Below are 14770 nucleotides of genomic sequence, written 5' to 3'. Positions count from 1 at the left end.
GCTGCAGCACTGAGGGCTGAATGACCCACAGTCAAATGCAGAGTGAAAAAAATAGCAAGGAAAGTAAAGCTCTGCTTGGGAAATTCTTAGAAAGCAGCAGTATCGCACATCCTGGTATAAAGTGTTTATTTGAGACTTCACAATTAACACAAAGTCTTCCTGTCAATGCCTTTTTTTTTTTCATACAGTCAATAAATTTGTATTAATCCCTCCCCCATGCATGATTGCTGTTTATTAATCTAAGCCTTTTTATTTTCATCGTGAAAAAATAAAGCGTTTCCCCACCCTTTCAGCTGTTCCCTGTACCAGACTGTGCTGCATTACAGAGGAGATGGAGAATGGCTATGCCTACTGCTGGGGGTGAAGTTACTCCATTATTTATTGATTTATTCTTTTCTTAACAGAAAGTGTTAAATGAATCAATCACCCAAGAAAAATAAATATATCATAAAGAACCAGGAGCTCTGCAGTATCCCTTTTCTTGCCATGCAGCCCAGTTCAAACACATACCCTGCCCACGGCAAACCGCTCCACTCACAGCAACGCCGCCGCCTGCACGTACAGCTGGGAACTTACACTGGCAAGATCTCTTCCAAAGGAGTAGAGCCACGAGCCACAGGAGGTATTTTAGATGCCAAATTTTTATACCTAGGCAAGAGAGATCCACTTGGAAGCCAATTACCTGCGTTCCACTGATGGGCTTTTACTCAAGAGCAATTCAACCTTGTGCTTTTCAGGAAGTATCGGCTAAACACACGTGTGGGCGCAGCCAGAGCCTGGCCTTGGGGAGAGGGGCAGGCAGTATGAAGGGTGTGCACGTTACACGTGGCAGTGGAAGCAAGTTCTTGTATCAATGTCTCTTGGATGTGCATCTCAAATTATGCTGCTTGGCTCGTCTCGCAGTACTTTTGGCACCAGCCTCGCAAATCAATTATTCAATTGCTCCCCCTGCCTTTGGAGATCTTCCTTGGAAGAGGGCAGAGGGCAAGGAGGCTTTCTCAGAACAGAGACGGTATTGGGTAGGCCGTGAAGGACAAGCCCCATGGTTATGCTTTATTGAATGACTGTGCAAAAGGGAATACTGCATCAGAAACCACAGGCTATGTTTAACCAGTCCCCAGCCGCTGGATCGGAACCCCACTAACAACCGCTCCCATTGGTTCGTTCGGCTACTTTTTGTTGGTTTCTTTCTTTTTTTTTTTTACATAAATAATATAGACCGACAGTATAAACATTTCAGCAACCATTTCTAAAAGACCAGAGGAGCCCTTTTAGGAGCCAAGAAACAACTGCAGGATTCAAATTCCAAAAGTGTCTTTGGAGTCATCGAACCATCAGATTTACACGGCACCCAATGACAACAACATTCAGTCGAGCTCGATAGGACTGCTGTCTTCCTGACCATCTTCTGTGTCATCATCTTCCCCAGTTCCCATCAGACTGTTTAAAAGATTACCTACAATAAAATACAGGACAGTCAAAATCATTAATTTTACATTCTCATCTCAAGACCTTTTAACTGATCTTCCATCCTGCTACGATACAGATATCTGTAACAAAAAAACCCCAAGAGTTTTGAAGTAAAAGAGTCTCAGCAAGACATCAGTAATCCCACACTGGTTTCCATTAAGAATATTGGTTTGGGAAGCTGTACACTCTTAGCTGTAATACTGATACTGTTCCTTCTCCAAGAATACACTGGAAAAACCCAAAGTCACATATTTATGTGCTACAGTTGCACCCTCAGAGGGAAAAAGCCCTAACCAAAAGAGGAAAAACACACCTCCAGCAGTGAAACTCTCAAAAAGCAGCCACAGTCTGCACCACGCTGTAAAAAAAATTGTCTGAAACTCACAGGCATCAATTTAAAGGTGCCTGAATTGCTGAAAAGCAAATTACAGATGGTAAAAACATGATGTCCATGTTTTTCATCAAACTTTGGATATCAGTGAACTGACTGTAGGTAAAGCTTCAAGTCAGTTTACAAACAAAGCAGCTTAGTTCTCAGGGAAAACATTCAATTTTATTCACATTTTGCTCAAGAGCCAGGAAATGAGGGCTGAATTTCTCTATTCCCTTTCAGTCCTTGTAGAAGGGCAGTATTAATTTCAGAACTTTCTCTTTGGGCACATTCATGTTGTATCAGCACTGATTATATTCCTACCAAAGCCCCATACTTAATTTAAGAAAAATCACACTGAACTCTGAGGAAATTAAGCTTTAACACCAGTGAGATGCTTCTTTACATTAGGAAGCTGTACCATAATGTCAAAACTTAACCATAAGAGTCTTTTTAGTGCTTCTCCCCTTCTCAGTGATGAAAAGTCCACAAGCTCCACCAAACTAATTCCACACTAATTCCACATGCAACCCATTAATCTTGTATTCTACAGCAGGGGCTGTTCCTACAGGCTATGAAAAGAATTATAAATTCCTTAGAATAAATTATCTGTTTCCAACACAGATGTTTTATCCAGGTCACTGAACAAAGTCTGGAGGTACCTACAAGCAGAGCTTACCTAGCAATCCCCCGTAGGACGAGGTCTGCTTGGGTGGAACTCCGAAGAAAAGCTGTCCTATTCTATCTAGGTACTGTAGGGATACAAGACCAAAAAAAAGTCAATTACTTCATTTACAGGTGGAAATACTATGGGCAGAAACCACCTACACAAGGTAAAGCACCAGCTCCTATCTACAAGTCACAAAGCTAGAGACAATCAGCCATGATTTCACTAATTCACAGAGTTAAATCCTGTTTCTGAGTGACTCACCTCATTATACATGGGGTCTCTTTTCAGCGAAGGTTGATACTGTTCACACAATACTGTAAATACTGTTAGTTTTCCTCTAGAAAGGAAACAACCAAAAATGTAATCTCAGTTAAAAACTGAAAAGGAAACCAAGAACAACACGACAGAAATCAGACTGTACCCATCAACTGCCAACAACAGAAACCAGATGAAGTTTAGCAGTGGTTGCACAAAGGGTGGACCCTTCTCTATTGAAGGATGTTTCTGTGTGTATGTCGTAAAAACAACTGATGCGCTGGTCTTATTTTTTAAGCAGAGAAATCTGAAAAAGGAAAGAGAACGGGGCAAGTTAAAAACAAAGGGCAGAGAAATGCTTTCACCACAGAAAAAGGGAAGCCAAAATCTACTTCACTTGTGCATAGAGGCCATTTCAGGCTTGAACTGATGGCAAAACACAACTGGTAGAGATGTACATCTTGGGGACGGTTTGGCCATCAGCTGAGGAAGGGGAAAATCACTACTAGAACACACTGTGGAACAGGCAGGTTGGGAGGGAAAACAGACATTAAATATTAATAGAATGAGTTTAACCAGGATCTAAGCAGATTGTACAGGATGGTTACTGAAAGAGAGCACCAATTTAATCGAAATGTGGAAAGACTGGCTACCCTGTAATTCACATTAATGTGATATTACATCTACTGGTCCAGAGTTTACTATGTTGAGCAAGTCTTGAAATTCAGTGAAAACTGAATTAAAGACCCATTCATCCCCAACACATCTCCCTTTAGTATGTATCTGTCAGTATTTGTTGACTCTCATTCTATTCCACCTCAACATAATGTGGCATCAGGACCACTAACAGCTTAACACACATGCCTAAAAGTCTCATAATAAAGCTGTACTTCGAGCTCCCAAGCCATTTGTCCCCAACAGATTGATCCCCCAAACAGATCAAATCCTTGTTCAGGTTCAGTTAATTTAACTGGCAATCTCTGCAAGTCCCATTGGCCTAACAGGCTTTATCTGGGACAAATGCTGTCAGCAAGCACTAGGAAGGCTGCCACAAGCCATCTCATTTTTGATGGCCAGCTGGCCCCTAATTCTGCACCCTCACATGTGCAAGGGCTTGGGGCTGTTTTGCCTCCCTGCTAGCAAGGAACTGCAATTAATTTCATTAGAGAATAAACTGCTATATAAGAGGATTTAACACAGTATTTGACATGCAGGCCAGTAAAGGATGCGGTAGAAGTGCTGTATAAACACTGAAAAAATAATCTCTTAACTTCTCCACAGAATTTCTCCCCACAGAATGGTTTGAGTCCTGCATACACTGGATTTCCATAAAGGATTTGCTAATTTCTCAAAATCACAGCAATCTATAGCAACCAGCTATAAAGCAGGACAAATCTGACATGACAGCTCACTGCTGCCAAAAGAGAAACTTGCTCTCACCTCCTCCCTCTCCCCCAACACCTACTCTCTCCCTGACTCCCTGCCACACAGTCCTGTCTCCACCTCCTCCTCAGACTCCTCCATGAGCTGCTTTCCCTGCCTGAAGAAAGCCATCAGCTGATTAAACACAGTAAAATTGGCTTTGTCAACCTTCATTCTACATGAGCTCTGCAAAAGCACATAATAGCTTGCATTCCCACCTCCTACAAAATAAATGCCAAAAATGAGAGCCAGCAGCAACTCTGTCAAGGCAAGAGCCATCAAGCTGCTCCTTATCCAGGCTGACCATGACAAGTTGTCTCTTAGGACCTGAGGGAGAGCAAGTTCTCAGCTAAAGGTTAATATAAGGCCTGCTTGAGTCCAGTCTCTGTAAGAACATATAGATAAGCCCTAACTAGACATAAAGCAGTGTTAACAAAGCTAAGAATTGTGCTTTCAGAGTTAAACAGATTACATTCATTCTTCAGGCAATTAACATAATTCAGGTTTTGACCTTAGTATTTTTATTTTTTCTCTCCCCAGTCTGACGAATTTAACACATCGGTTTTCAGACGGTTTTCTCCTGTTGTTGTTCTGGCCAGTTTCACAGTTTCTTTTGCAAAGGCTGTGTGGTTAAATTAGATTGGTCCCACACATAATGTCATCTCAGCAAAATGCTTCAAGAGAAGTTTAACACCTACTGTAGTACTGCCTGAGCTACAAACATGTCCACCTCACTGCGGTATCCGCGGGACGAGGAGTATTCCACCAGCATATTTGCACAGCCCTCACCATCTGTGGAGTGCAAGAAGTGATACCGAGATTCACTATAGTTTTGCTCTAGAAAAAGAAAAAGGAAAAGGCTTTTAAGAAGTCAGATCATTGTACCTGAATGGAAAAAGAAATTTATTAGGCTTGTACTTTATTAGCTAGTAAAAGAACAAGAGTTACAGGTGTTGTATGTAAACAAGACAGCTAGTAAAAAGTCTGTAAGTTACAGACAATTTATAAAGGGAGATAATAATAAATTTTATCCTAAATACATTTGAACAACTGCTATTGAACAACTGTTAAATACAGTTTACTCAACTACAGCTACTGCTGGCTTGAACTTCGGTCATATCATTTTACCTAAGGGAATGCTGACACTTGATGTGCTATCATCAGTGTTTAGGACAGGAATAAAGAAATTCCATATTAGACCATGTGCACCAAGAAGTCAAACAGCACCTTCAGAGTCCTTCTTTCCTGTCCTATTTTTAGCTTAGCCCACTCTTGCTATCAAAATTAAAATCATTTCCATAAGCTGAACAGAACAGCAGTTATACAGGAAAAATGGTGTAAGAAATGGCAGTGATTTGTCAGAACCTGAAGCAAAGGATTGTGCAAAACCACTGCAATGACAAAACTGGATAGCTGCTAATCTTTTGAATTTGAAAGCTTTTTTTAAGAGATTTGTTTTAAAAATCTGAGCCTTTTGTGATGAAACTCAAAAAGCTACAGACTAAGAAAATGTAGGCATTTTGCTCTTCAAGAGAACAGTGAGCAGGCAGCTACAAAATGGGGACTTTTACTTTCAGAATGCAACTGTTTCTTATCTTAATTGTAGCAGCCTCTAACCTGAATGCTGTAAGAAAAATCCTCCCTTTCTGGCTGGCAGCAGCCATCAGGCTAACATAAATCCCAGGAGAGCAGCTGGGGAATTGCCTATGGCACACTGAGAGGCTGCAGCATTGACCATCATTGGGTCAGGGTTGTTACATGAAACCACTGTCATCACTTGGCAGCTACTGAAAAATGCAAAATAAACAATCATCTTGCACAGTTATCCAGGAGAAACCACAGAAAAAATGGCACGTATTCAACTGTTCTCAATCACCTTTGCTATGTTTTGAACACAAAACTGTAAATACTGGCTACCATCCACAATTAAAATAATTATTTGGAGCATTTTGTGTTTCTCTTACATCCCATCCCAAGTGATAAAATGGCTCATAAATCAAAGGCAACAGCATTCACTTTGGAATAATCCTGTTGGCCAACTTCTCAAAAAGTACTTAATTACAGTCCAAAGACTGTTTTGGATGCCAGGTGATGTATTTCAGTCTTTGTCATGTTTATCCAGGATTTAAAAACAAAAAAACTTGCCAACAGAACATCTTTGCTCCCCAGCAATTTTCCTTCTAATGACACAACTGAACTACCTCAGTGTCTAAATGATCAACCTGCCTTTTAGAGAGCCTTACAGCAGTTGTGTTTTGGATTTTGCACTAATATAGAGTTACAGACCCATTTCTTTCCCTGTTAATAACATTAAGAAGACGTTAATGCAAAAATCAGATAATAGCAGAACTCGATCAATCATTTTCATCTCAGCTTCCTTAGATTATTCCCAGAGCAGATCTTTTATAACATCTTGCTTTCAACATTTTCAAAGGAAAACACACAAATGCCAGTTGATTTTTCTTACCTTTCCACAGGGTAATAGCTAGTAACTGGTGTAATTTTGGATGTCCAAGTTTTCCTGATCCCCCACTGGACCATTTTAGTGCTCTGGATACGAAAGCCACTCTTTCGGGAGAATTTGGATCCATTAAACTAAACAATTTAGCCAAGTTTTCTAGAAGCAATAAGATTCAAAAATATTTAGCATTAAGAAAAATAAGATGCTCTGCTGCTTCTGATGCATATCTAAGATCTGTCTTTAAGACAGGCAGCTGTGATAGTTCCAAGCATGTCCACAAAGTCATCAGGAACCCATTATTCTCTAACAAAGTTTCCCCCAGTCCATTCCTATGGGGAAGGTAACCCTTAGCTATGTTGGGAATGCATCCAAAAAAGGATTGCAGCTTTCGAGACTATTAACAAGTCACTGTGAAGGGAAAGCACAACTAAATGCCATTAAACTAAGAGCAAAGGTCACCTCACCTAAAAGGTCTTCTGCTACTTTTGCATCCGACTTCTCCAAAGACTCCAAAACCAGCATGGACAGATCAGCAGCACTGTTTTGCTACAAAACAGACATACACTGGCAGTGATGAATGTATCAGGGCATAAAAAGAAACATCAACGAGAATTTTGGCAGCAGCAGGTTTAATGCTTTTATCAACATCTACAGCTATGGCACAGTATCAAGTCTCAGCCTTTCTGATAAAAAAATTATAGTAATTTGATGGCATCAAAGAGAAGCCTCCAGGAAAGCAGAACGCAGGCATTGTCTGGATGCTCACAAACACTCCTGCTGCATGTTCCAGCTTGGCATAATCCTTCTTTGTGGAGAAAGGCTCAACAAAGAGATAAACCAAAAGATTACAAAGCAATTACCCCAAACATTTACCACTGAGAACTCACCATTCATCTCTCATGATCTTGGGAGTAACAACCCCTTGCCCCCCAAACCACACACAGAAAACCAGTGACTTACCTGGTTATGACTGAAGAACAGTAAAGCCCCTGAATACATTAGTTCTCTTGCTTCTGCATGTTTTCCTTGTGACATATACCTGAAAAAAATACCAAAGCCGTGATAAAAATTACCACTAAGTTAGTTGTGTATGCTTAAAGTTACTTTTACTTAAAGGATTAAAAGATTGCTAAAATTTAAAATAATAACACGGGATTTATTTTTAAATCGGGTTAGTTTTAATAATGATGTAGCTTGAATTGCAAGTTGCAATTTGTTTTCTGCTCCAGACCTGATGGAATAAAATGAAGAATATAGGAATGAAAATGGAGAGCTACAAATCTGTTTGGGGCTGGAACAAGAAAAGGGAATGAACCCAGGACTTCACCTGAGCAAAAGACGCCAACGCACTGAGTCTCTACCAAAGCCATCCCAGTGAAACAATTTTTGGAATACCTCCTGGAGAGCTCACTGACCTTTCCACTGGTCTAAGTCTCTCTGACCACTACAACTCTGCCAGGGGACATCAGCCTGTCCTAGTCCTCTGCTAACAAAAGGAGCTCGTCTCTCATGGGTTCAAGAGTAAGATTAAGTACAGCCAGCAAGATTCACCATGCAACACCTCAAAAGAAACAAAATATAATGCCTCAAAACACACCTTCCACCTTCCTCACTTAAGAGTTAATGAAGAAATAAGGCATGAAAGAATTTGCTGCCAGTGGTTACCTCAGGACCTCTTAGCACAGAGCTGTGATGGCAGCCTCCTGCACATCATCACTGTCAGTAACTACAGCTCTTGGAGAGTCACAGCTCTAGATTATAAACACAGCATTTCCCATAAAAGCAGTTTAGGGGTGGCAGAGTTTCCAAATTCCATTTTTCTTAACTGCTACTCAAAAAGTCTGTGTTCTCAGTGGCTGATTTGCTCATATCAGCAGAGATAAGTGTCAGCCCTACCCTGCTGCTTTAGCACCTGCAGAGTTTGGTTTGTCCTCTGTGACACACCTGGCTGGGCTGTGCCCGTGTCACCCCTTTCTGTTCCTGGGGCCAGGGCAGCCCCTCTGCTCCGGAAGCCCCAAGGCCTCCCAGGCTGTTCCAAAGCCCAAGAGTGCCCACGGGGTAACAGAGGGGTCGGTGGTTTTGGGGGTGGAGCAGTCAGGGGGTGGTGGGACAGCAGGACAGCGTGGCCATGGGGGTCACACTAACCAGAGGGACAACCAGAAGGAGCAGTGCATCCCAAACCTCTTGTGCTGTGTCCCAGATTCCTGTCACATGTGACAGCTCCAGGACAGGCCCTACTGGTAACATCACACAGACAGCAAACAAAGGAGGAGACACTCCTCCCATCTGCTCATCTACTCTGAGAAACCCCAAGGTCTTTTATCCAAAACAGAACGGAAATAATGGAAGTGGTGTTTTGGAATAATCCTCAACAACTCGGACTTGCAATCACCATGGTAAATGTGAGTCAAATGAATCCGCAGCTCCAACGTTTTATAGCTGGGCTCCCATCCAGGTTTGCTTCTAGGAGTTGGACTCAGCGTGGATCCCCTTCCACAAATTCTACTACCAGTAGATTCACAATGCTATATGGAAGCTCCTAATCTGGGAATAATTACAAAGATACTAAAAGATGCTCAAAACAATTTTACAAAATAAAATACATTTTAAAGAGCTGGGGTTTTTCAAAGAACTTTGATTCGAAAAGTTGTTTAATAAAAATAATAATTGATGACATTGCTCTAGATGGCATTTAGAACAAGAAAAATCCTGGAACACAATATTTATACCAGAAAAATGACCTACAAGTATGGATGTAACAAGGATGTTACACTTTGAAGAGTGACTCAGTTACCAAATGATGAAGAGAGAAGATTCAGCCCAGCCAGCCTGTGGAGTAACAAACATCATCAGCTCAGGTGTGTTCAGGGGAGCTCAGGGTTAGGCAGGAACAGCAGCTTTCCACCTGCTCTGTGGATCACCAAGGGATAATACATCTGCAGGAGGCAGGCTTATGGTAATCTTTCCTCCTCCACTTCTTCCCCTCCTCCGTTCTAAAATACATCTCAGCGCATGAAACTGAGTCAGGATTTCCAGTTTACCCTCTGACAGACAAGACAAATGTTTTACAGGCCCGTGTGTTTAAAAGGAGTAAGCACTTGCTATCCCAATCACAATTCCAGAGCTCATGTCATCCCAATCCACATTAATGCATCTCTGAAAAAATGCTGATTTTTATCACATTTTACAGAGGATTGACAACACTACCCAGCCATGTAAATGTCACCATTTCATTTAACTGAACACATCCTTTCACTTGCATTTAAAATGGAAAAGGCAGGATCTTTGATTCCAAATTAATTCAGGGAGGTTTGAGTATGTGAGTTAATACATCCAGAAGACTGAAGGAGAAGTGACCTCCTGAGCCAAGACTTCTCACACCACTGCAGACACCACATCACATAATCCCTACTACAAAATAGGCCAGGCTTTGTCTTAAATTTAGACTTATTCTCAAATACAATTTAAGTCTTAAGGCCTGGATGGTGCCTCGCTGATCCCATCAGAGGGGTTATGGAAGAACAAACTGATTGAATGTGATGATGCTGGTACACAGGGCAGGGCAGGGCAGGGCAGGGCAGGCTGTCTGACGTGCACTGGGAGCATAAGTAGGATTATGCACCAAGGACTTTCTTCCCCACTTCTTCCATGACTGCTGTTTCTCTGTGCTTACTCACAGGCCTGTTCTCATCCTAACACAGATGAGGTCTGAGGACAGCAGACGCAAGACACAGGGCAGGGAGGGTGGTGTCCAGTTTTGGATCTCTCACTTTAGGAAAGACACTGAGAGGCTGGAACACGTCCAGAGAAAGGCAATGGAGCTGGTGAAAGGTCCAGAGCATGAGTCTGATGAAGAGCAGCTGAGGGAGCTGGGGGGGCTCAGCTTGGACAAAAGGAGGCTCGGGGGGAACCTTCTCTCTACAGCATCTGAAAGGAGGTTGGAGCCAGATGCTCTTCTCCCAGGCAGCCAGTGACAGGATGAGAGGAAAAGGCTTTAAGGGGAGGTTCAGGAGAAATTTCTTCACAGAAGGGGTGGTCAGGCATTGGAACTGGGCCTGGCTGCCCAGGCAGATGGTGGAGTCACATTCCATAGAAGGGTTCAAGAAACAACCAGAGTGGCATTTAGTGCCACTGTCCAGTTGACAGGTGATAAGCCAAAGATTGACCCTGATGACCTCAGAGGTCTTTCCCAACCTAATTGATTCTGTGAAGCCAATTTTCCATCCTGTCCTCTCCCAGCAGAACCACAAGTCACCAAAGCTGAGACCAACAGAGGAAGCCCTCAGAATAAACACCTTATTCTGTGCACCTGCAAGCAAGAGTCTACATGTTAAATGCTGATGAGAGAAAGGGTGACACCTGCAAATCGCAGCAAATGCGAAAAATGAAGCCTAAAAATGCTTTGCAATACAAACTATTTTCTTACAACAAAAGAGGCAGTAGTAACATTTCTGAATAAATGCTCAGGCCTGCTCTACTTAGTCACTGTCACGTACACAAATACTACACCAAGTGGAATTTATTCTAAAAAGCTCCTCCGCTCCAGGCGATCTGAGAGCTGCCCCTTTCTGACCGCGGCACCAGGGTGACCGCGTCGTGCAACAAAGTAGCCCCATGTCCCGGCTCAGCAACAATCAAATCAACCTTCAAACCCTGAGACTGGCACGACGCAGCCACCTGACGTTTACACTGAACTGGCAAAGCACCGGCTGCGCAGGGCTCAGCTCCAGGATGGCCCCGGGGCTCGGGGCGAGCCCCGACCCGAGCGCCAGGGGACACCCGGGGGGACAGCCCGAGCCCATCCCGCCGGGCGGGGGGGCCTCACTCGGCCTCCCCGGAACGTGGGGCCACCGAGAGACGCTGGGAAACGGGGGGCCGAAATTGCGCTCTGCCCGTGACCTCTGGGCAGTGTGACGCAACACCCCCCGCCCGTCACCGGACGGTGCCCGGGCCGGCGGGGCAGGGACCGGGCCAGGGTCGGGGTTGGCCTCCAAGGGCCGGCGAGCAGCGGCTCCCCGCGCCACCCCGAGCCGCTGACCGAGCCGGCGGAGCTGAAGGAGGTGACGCGGCCGGGCCGGACCGAGCCTGGGGCCGCCGCTCCTCCGGCCCGGCCCGGGCCCCGCTTGGGCCGGCGCCGCGCACCCGCCCCACCCCGCCCCCTCGCGGGCCAATCAGAGAGCGGGGCGCGGAGATGGGCAGGGGCGGCGGCCAATGGGGAGCGGCCGTGGGCGCGGCGGGCGGCAGCGGGGGAGAGTGCGTGGGAAGGCTCTGGAAGGCCGGGCGGGGGAGGGGCGGCGCGGCGGGCCCGGGCGCGGCCCTACCTGAAGAACAGCGTCCGGTACATCTGGTGCGCCTCGTAGTAGTCGCCCTTCTCGACGCTGGCGCGCAGCTTGCCCTCCACGCGCTGCACGCCGCCGCGGTTCCTGCCGCCGCCGCCTTTCGCCGCTTCCTGCTCCGCCGCCATGATCGCCGCCGCCATCAGCGCGGAGGACGGGAGGGGAGGCGGGGGGGGGGGGCTGGCGCATGCGCACCCAGCCCGGGCGCCCCGCTGCCCGGCTTCCGCCCGTTCGGACGGCGGCCCGCGAGGCTCAAAGCCCGCGGCTGCGCGCGGCGCCCCGAGCGGCCCGGCGGGCGGGGGAGCGGTAGCGGCGGTAGAGGAACCCCGGGAAGCGGAGTCGGGACACGACCGGAGCTGGAGCGCACAACAGCACAGGAAACTGCAGAATAATAATAAAATATATATATCAAGGAATGGTTGATGGAGCGCAGGCAATAAGACTGGCTCAGGACTGCTCTGGCTCAGGGATACAGGCAAGGCTAAGGGAAAAGGAATTAAACCAACCCCCCCCCCCAGCCTGCACACAGCTGAAAGTCATCCCGCAGCGACCCAGGTGTGCCTTTCTTCCAAATTTCCATCTGTGATGTTTACCTACCAACCACACGCTGCTCCTGGCCCTACTCCTTAAAGCTTTGTAACTCTGCCCCTTGTAAAAGCCCGAGTGAAATCTCCTCACCCCTGCCCCAGCTCGGAGAAATTTTAAAATCACAATCTTTCCTCACTTATTTAAGCAGCTGATAAAAAAAAAAAATACAGAAAAGAGGCTTTATTTCTTGCTTCAAGTATTACATGCACTTTCAAAAATTAAAACTCTTTATTTAAACATCTCAATAGCATCTTGTCAGTTTGGAGGCAGCAAAGAATAACAGACATTTTGAAAAGCATTTACAAAAATACATTGCACAAAGTCCTATCTTGCTTTTTAAAAAATAAGTTAGTGTTATTCAAAATATTCCCCCCCAGCTACCTAATTTCAATTTATACAGGATAATTCTAATTTTAAATAGGTAACCTATAATATGAAAACACCTGTACATGTGTCATCTACTCCTCTGCGTAGGCCATAGGTTCTGTCTCCAGGTCGAGTGAAAAACAGTTCTTCACATGGAGACTTTTGTATTTTGAACATTCGAGGACTGTTGTGCAACATACATAACTCAATTCAGAAAACCAGTCAGCAGGTCCATGTGGTAACAGTTCTGTGGAACTACAAAATGCACTAGAACAGCAAGATAAAAATTCTGCATACAAGTAAATTTCAGGAATCTTTTCCAAAAAGGATCTTCAAAGCAGCAAGGCTAAAGGGAGCAATAAGCAGTTTCTTCTTGTTCTACGTGGAAATGTTGTTTCCAAGAGCAACTCTACTCATCTGGTACCCGACTAAGGCTTGTGGGGAGGATGAGGAATGCCTGTGTTTGCACACAGCAGCGCTGAGCTCAAACCCCTCTTGTAAATGTGACGCAGCAAGAATTACTTCAGGCTTGTTTTGCACACACTGAATTCTCACTGTACAACATTTATGGAGTATAACAATCAACCAGTCTAAGGAAATCTTGTCCCAAAGAGATCACTTTTGACAAACCAAGGTAGTTCAACTGCTGTATAGCAGTGTTTACTGAGCAATTTAGCAGGTTACTGAGCAATCAGCTCTGAGCCAGTCAGTACATCAAGGTCGATTTGGAATTGACACTAAAAAAAGAACAAACTGGCCGAGTTGCCATGGTAAAAACCCTTAAAATAACTTCAGTTACTTAAAGTTATCCCTGACTTTTAGAGCAATTCACGGCCACAAATTACAGTAAAGCATTCTCAGTCGCTGGTGTTTAAACTGGTTTTGGTTGTGTTAGCTTTCCCTGACAGTAGTAGTTATTATATTCAACATGTAGCAAAGAAGCCCTTTTGGATCCACCAAAAAGGTCAAAACCAACTGTCAACTGAAGGACACCTTTAGCCACAGTCGGTGTTCAAAATGTACCACAGTTTTTGGCTTATGGTGCCAAGCTAGCAAAAGTATGCAGTCAAGTCCTGGATTAAAAAAGAACAGATTCCTAGTTGCAGAAAGTGTGGTTTATTCTTTAAAAAAACCCTATACATTCATTTGTAATAAAATGTGTGTTACCTGTTTGCCAACTGGGCTTTATGAACCAGAGCTGTTTGCATGCATTATTTCTCTCAGCATGGACACAGAAATATGAAGCGAACTGGCAATTACAAGCTGAGCCTTAGAGCAAATAAAAATTAGGGTTTATACATTTCTGCTGACAGTCTTCTGCCTTTATCAGAGGATCAATAGTTCTGCAGTGTGTATCTTGCATCCTCGTCCTTTACAGAGTCCAGTGTTGTAGGCTTCCCAGTATATACAGATTAGGAACAAAATGTACAAAGCAGCCACCCCCAGCTGTAGTGTGGATTACTCGGCAGGTTTCCCGTGCACTCTGAACCGATAAAGGCAGGTGTACTCTGCATGGCCCCAGTTAGAGAAAATCCTCAGCTCCACTATTTGGAATGCATCTTCATTTTTCTCCTGGAGAAGGAAAAAGCAAACACACAAACCAGTGTCAGGGTTCTGGTATAAACAGCCGCAACTGAAGCTTTCTTAGGTTCCTGCAAGTACCAACAGTCATTAATAACTAAGTTACGCCTTGGGACTTTTCTGTTCCTTTGAACAGAACCTTCCTTGCCTTACAATTATTTGTGAGTCTGAAGCAGCATGGAACAGACTCTTCCCATGTTTAGCAACTTCTGACCATTTGTGGCCAGAGGGCAACAAGCCTTCCTCCCCTC

General features: G+C 44.5%; 2 protein-coding genes across 11 annotated transcripts in view; both read right to left on the bottom strand.

The window, feature by feature from the left end:
* Positions 1–109: 109 nt before the first annotated feature.
* On the bottom strand, positions 110–12190 carry GET4 (guided entry of tail-anchored proteins factor 4). Of its 2 annotated transcripts, XM_042037157.1 has the most exons (9): positions 11970–12190; positions 7609–7687; positions 7113–7194; positions 6655–6804; positions 4886–5024; positions 2932–3072; positions 2772–2847; positions 2520–2592; positions 110–1456 (listed from the first exon to the last, which is right to left on the bottom strand). In XM_042037157.1, exons 1-9 carry the CDS (start codon positions 12125–12127, stop codon positions 1368–1370), a joined length of 987 nt encoding a protein of 328 aa, XP_041893091.1. In that variant the 5' UTR covers positions 12128–12190; the 3' UTR covers positions 110–1367. The 2 variants fall into 2 exon arrangements, with proteins under 2 accessions (XP_041893091.1, XP_041893092.1); XM_042037158.1 differs by lacking the exon at positions 2932–3072 and having other exon boundaries at positions 11970–12187.
* A 547-nt stretch (positions 12191–12737) lies between these two features.
* Positions 12738–14770, bottom strand: part of SUN1 (Sad1 and UNC84 domain containing 1) — a 33999-nt gene continuing 31966 nt past the window's right edge. For all 9 annotated transcript variants that reach the window (XM_042037146.1, XM_042037154.1, XM_042037147.1 and 6 more), the window contains one exon: positions 12738–14510. In XM_042037146.1, coding sequence (XP_041893080.1) covers positions 14397–14510 — 114 coding nt within the window. In that variant the 3' untranslated portion in view covers positions 12738–14396. The remainder of the gene's footprint in view (positions 14511–14770) is intronic.

This window comes from Corvus kubaryi, unplaced genomic scaffold, assembly GCF_017639235.1.
Source record: "Corvus kubaryi isolate FWS band 111438036 unplaced genomic scaffold, C.kubaryi_AGA036_p1.0 37387, whole genome shotgun sequence".
Taxonomy (NCBI): Eukaryota; Metazoa; Chordata; class Aves; order Passeriformes; family Corvidae; genus Corvus; species Corvus kubaryi.
Note: the sequence above shows the minus strand (reverse complement) of the source record. Positions and strands in the feature narration are given on the sequence as shown.

Bases quoted from the DNA above. Each gene is read 5' to 3' on its own strand.
- GET4 (XM_042037157.1), bottom strand. From the start codon at position 12,127: ATGGCGGCGGCGATCATGGCGGCGGAGCAGGAAGCGGCGAAAGGCGGC. The intron at 7,195-7,608 runs GTAAGTCACTGG...TCTGTTTTGTAG, and splicing joins TGTTCTTCAGTCATAACCAG to CAAAACAGTGCTGCTGATCT. The intron at 5,025-6,654 runs GTAAGAAAAATC...TTCTTTTTCTAG, and splicing joins AGCTATTACCCTGTGGAAAG to AGCAAAACTATAGTGAATCT.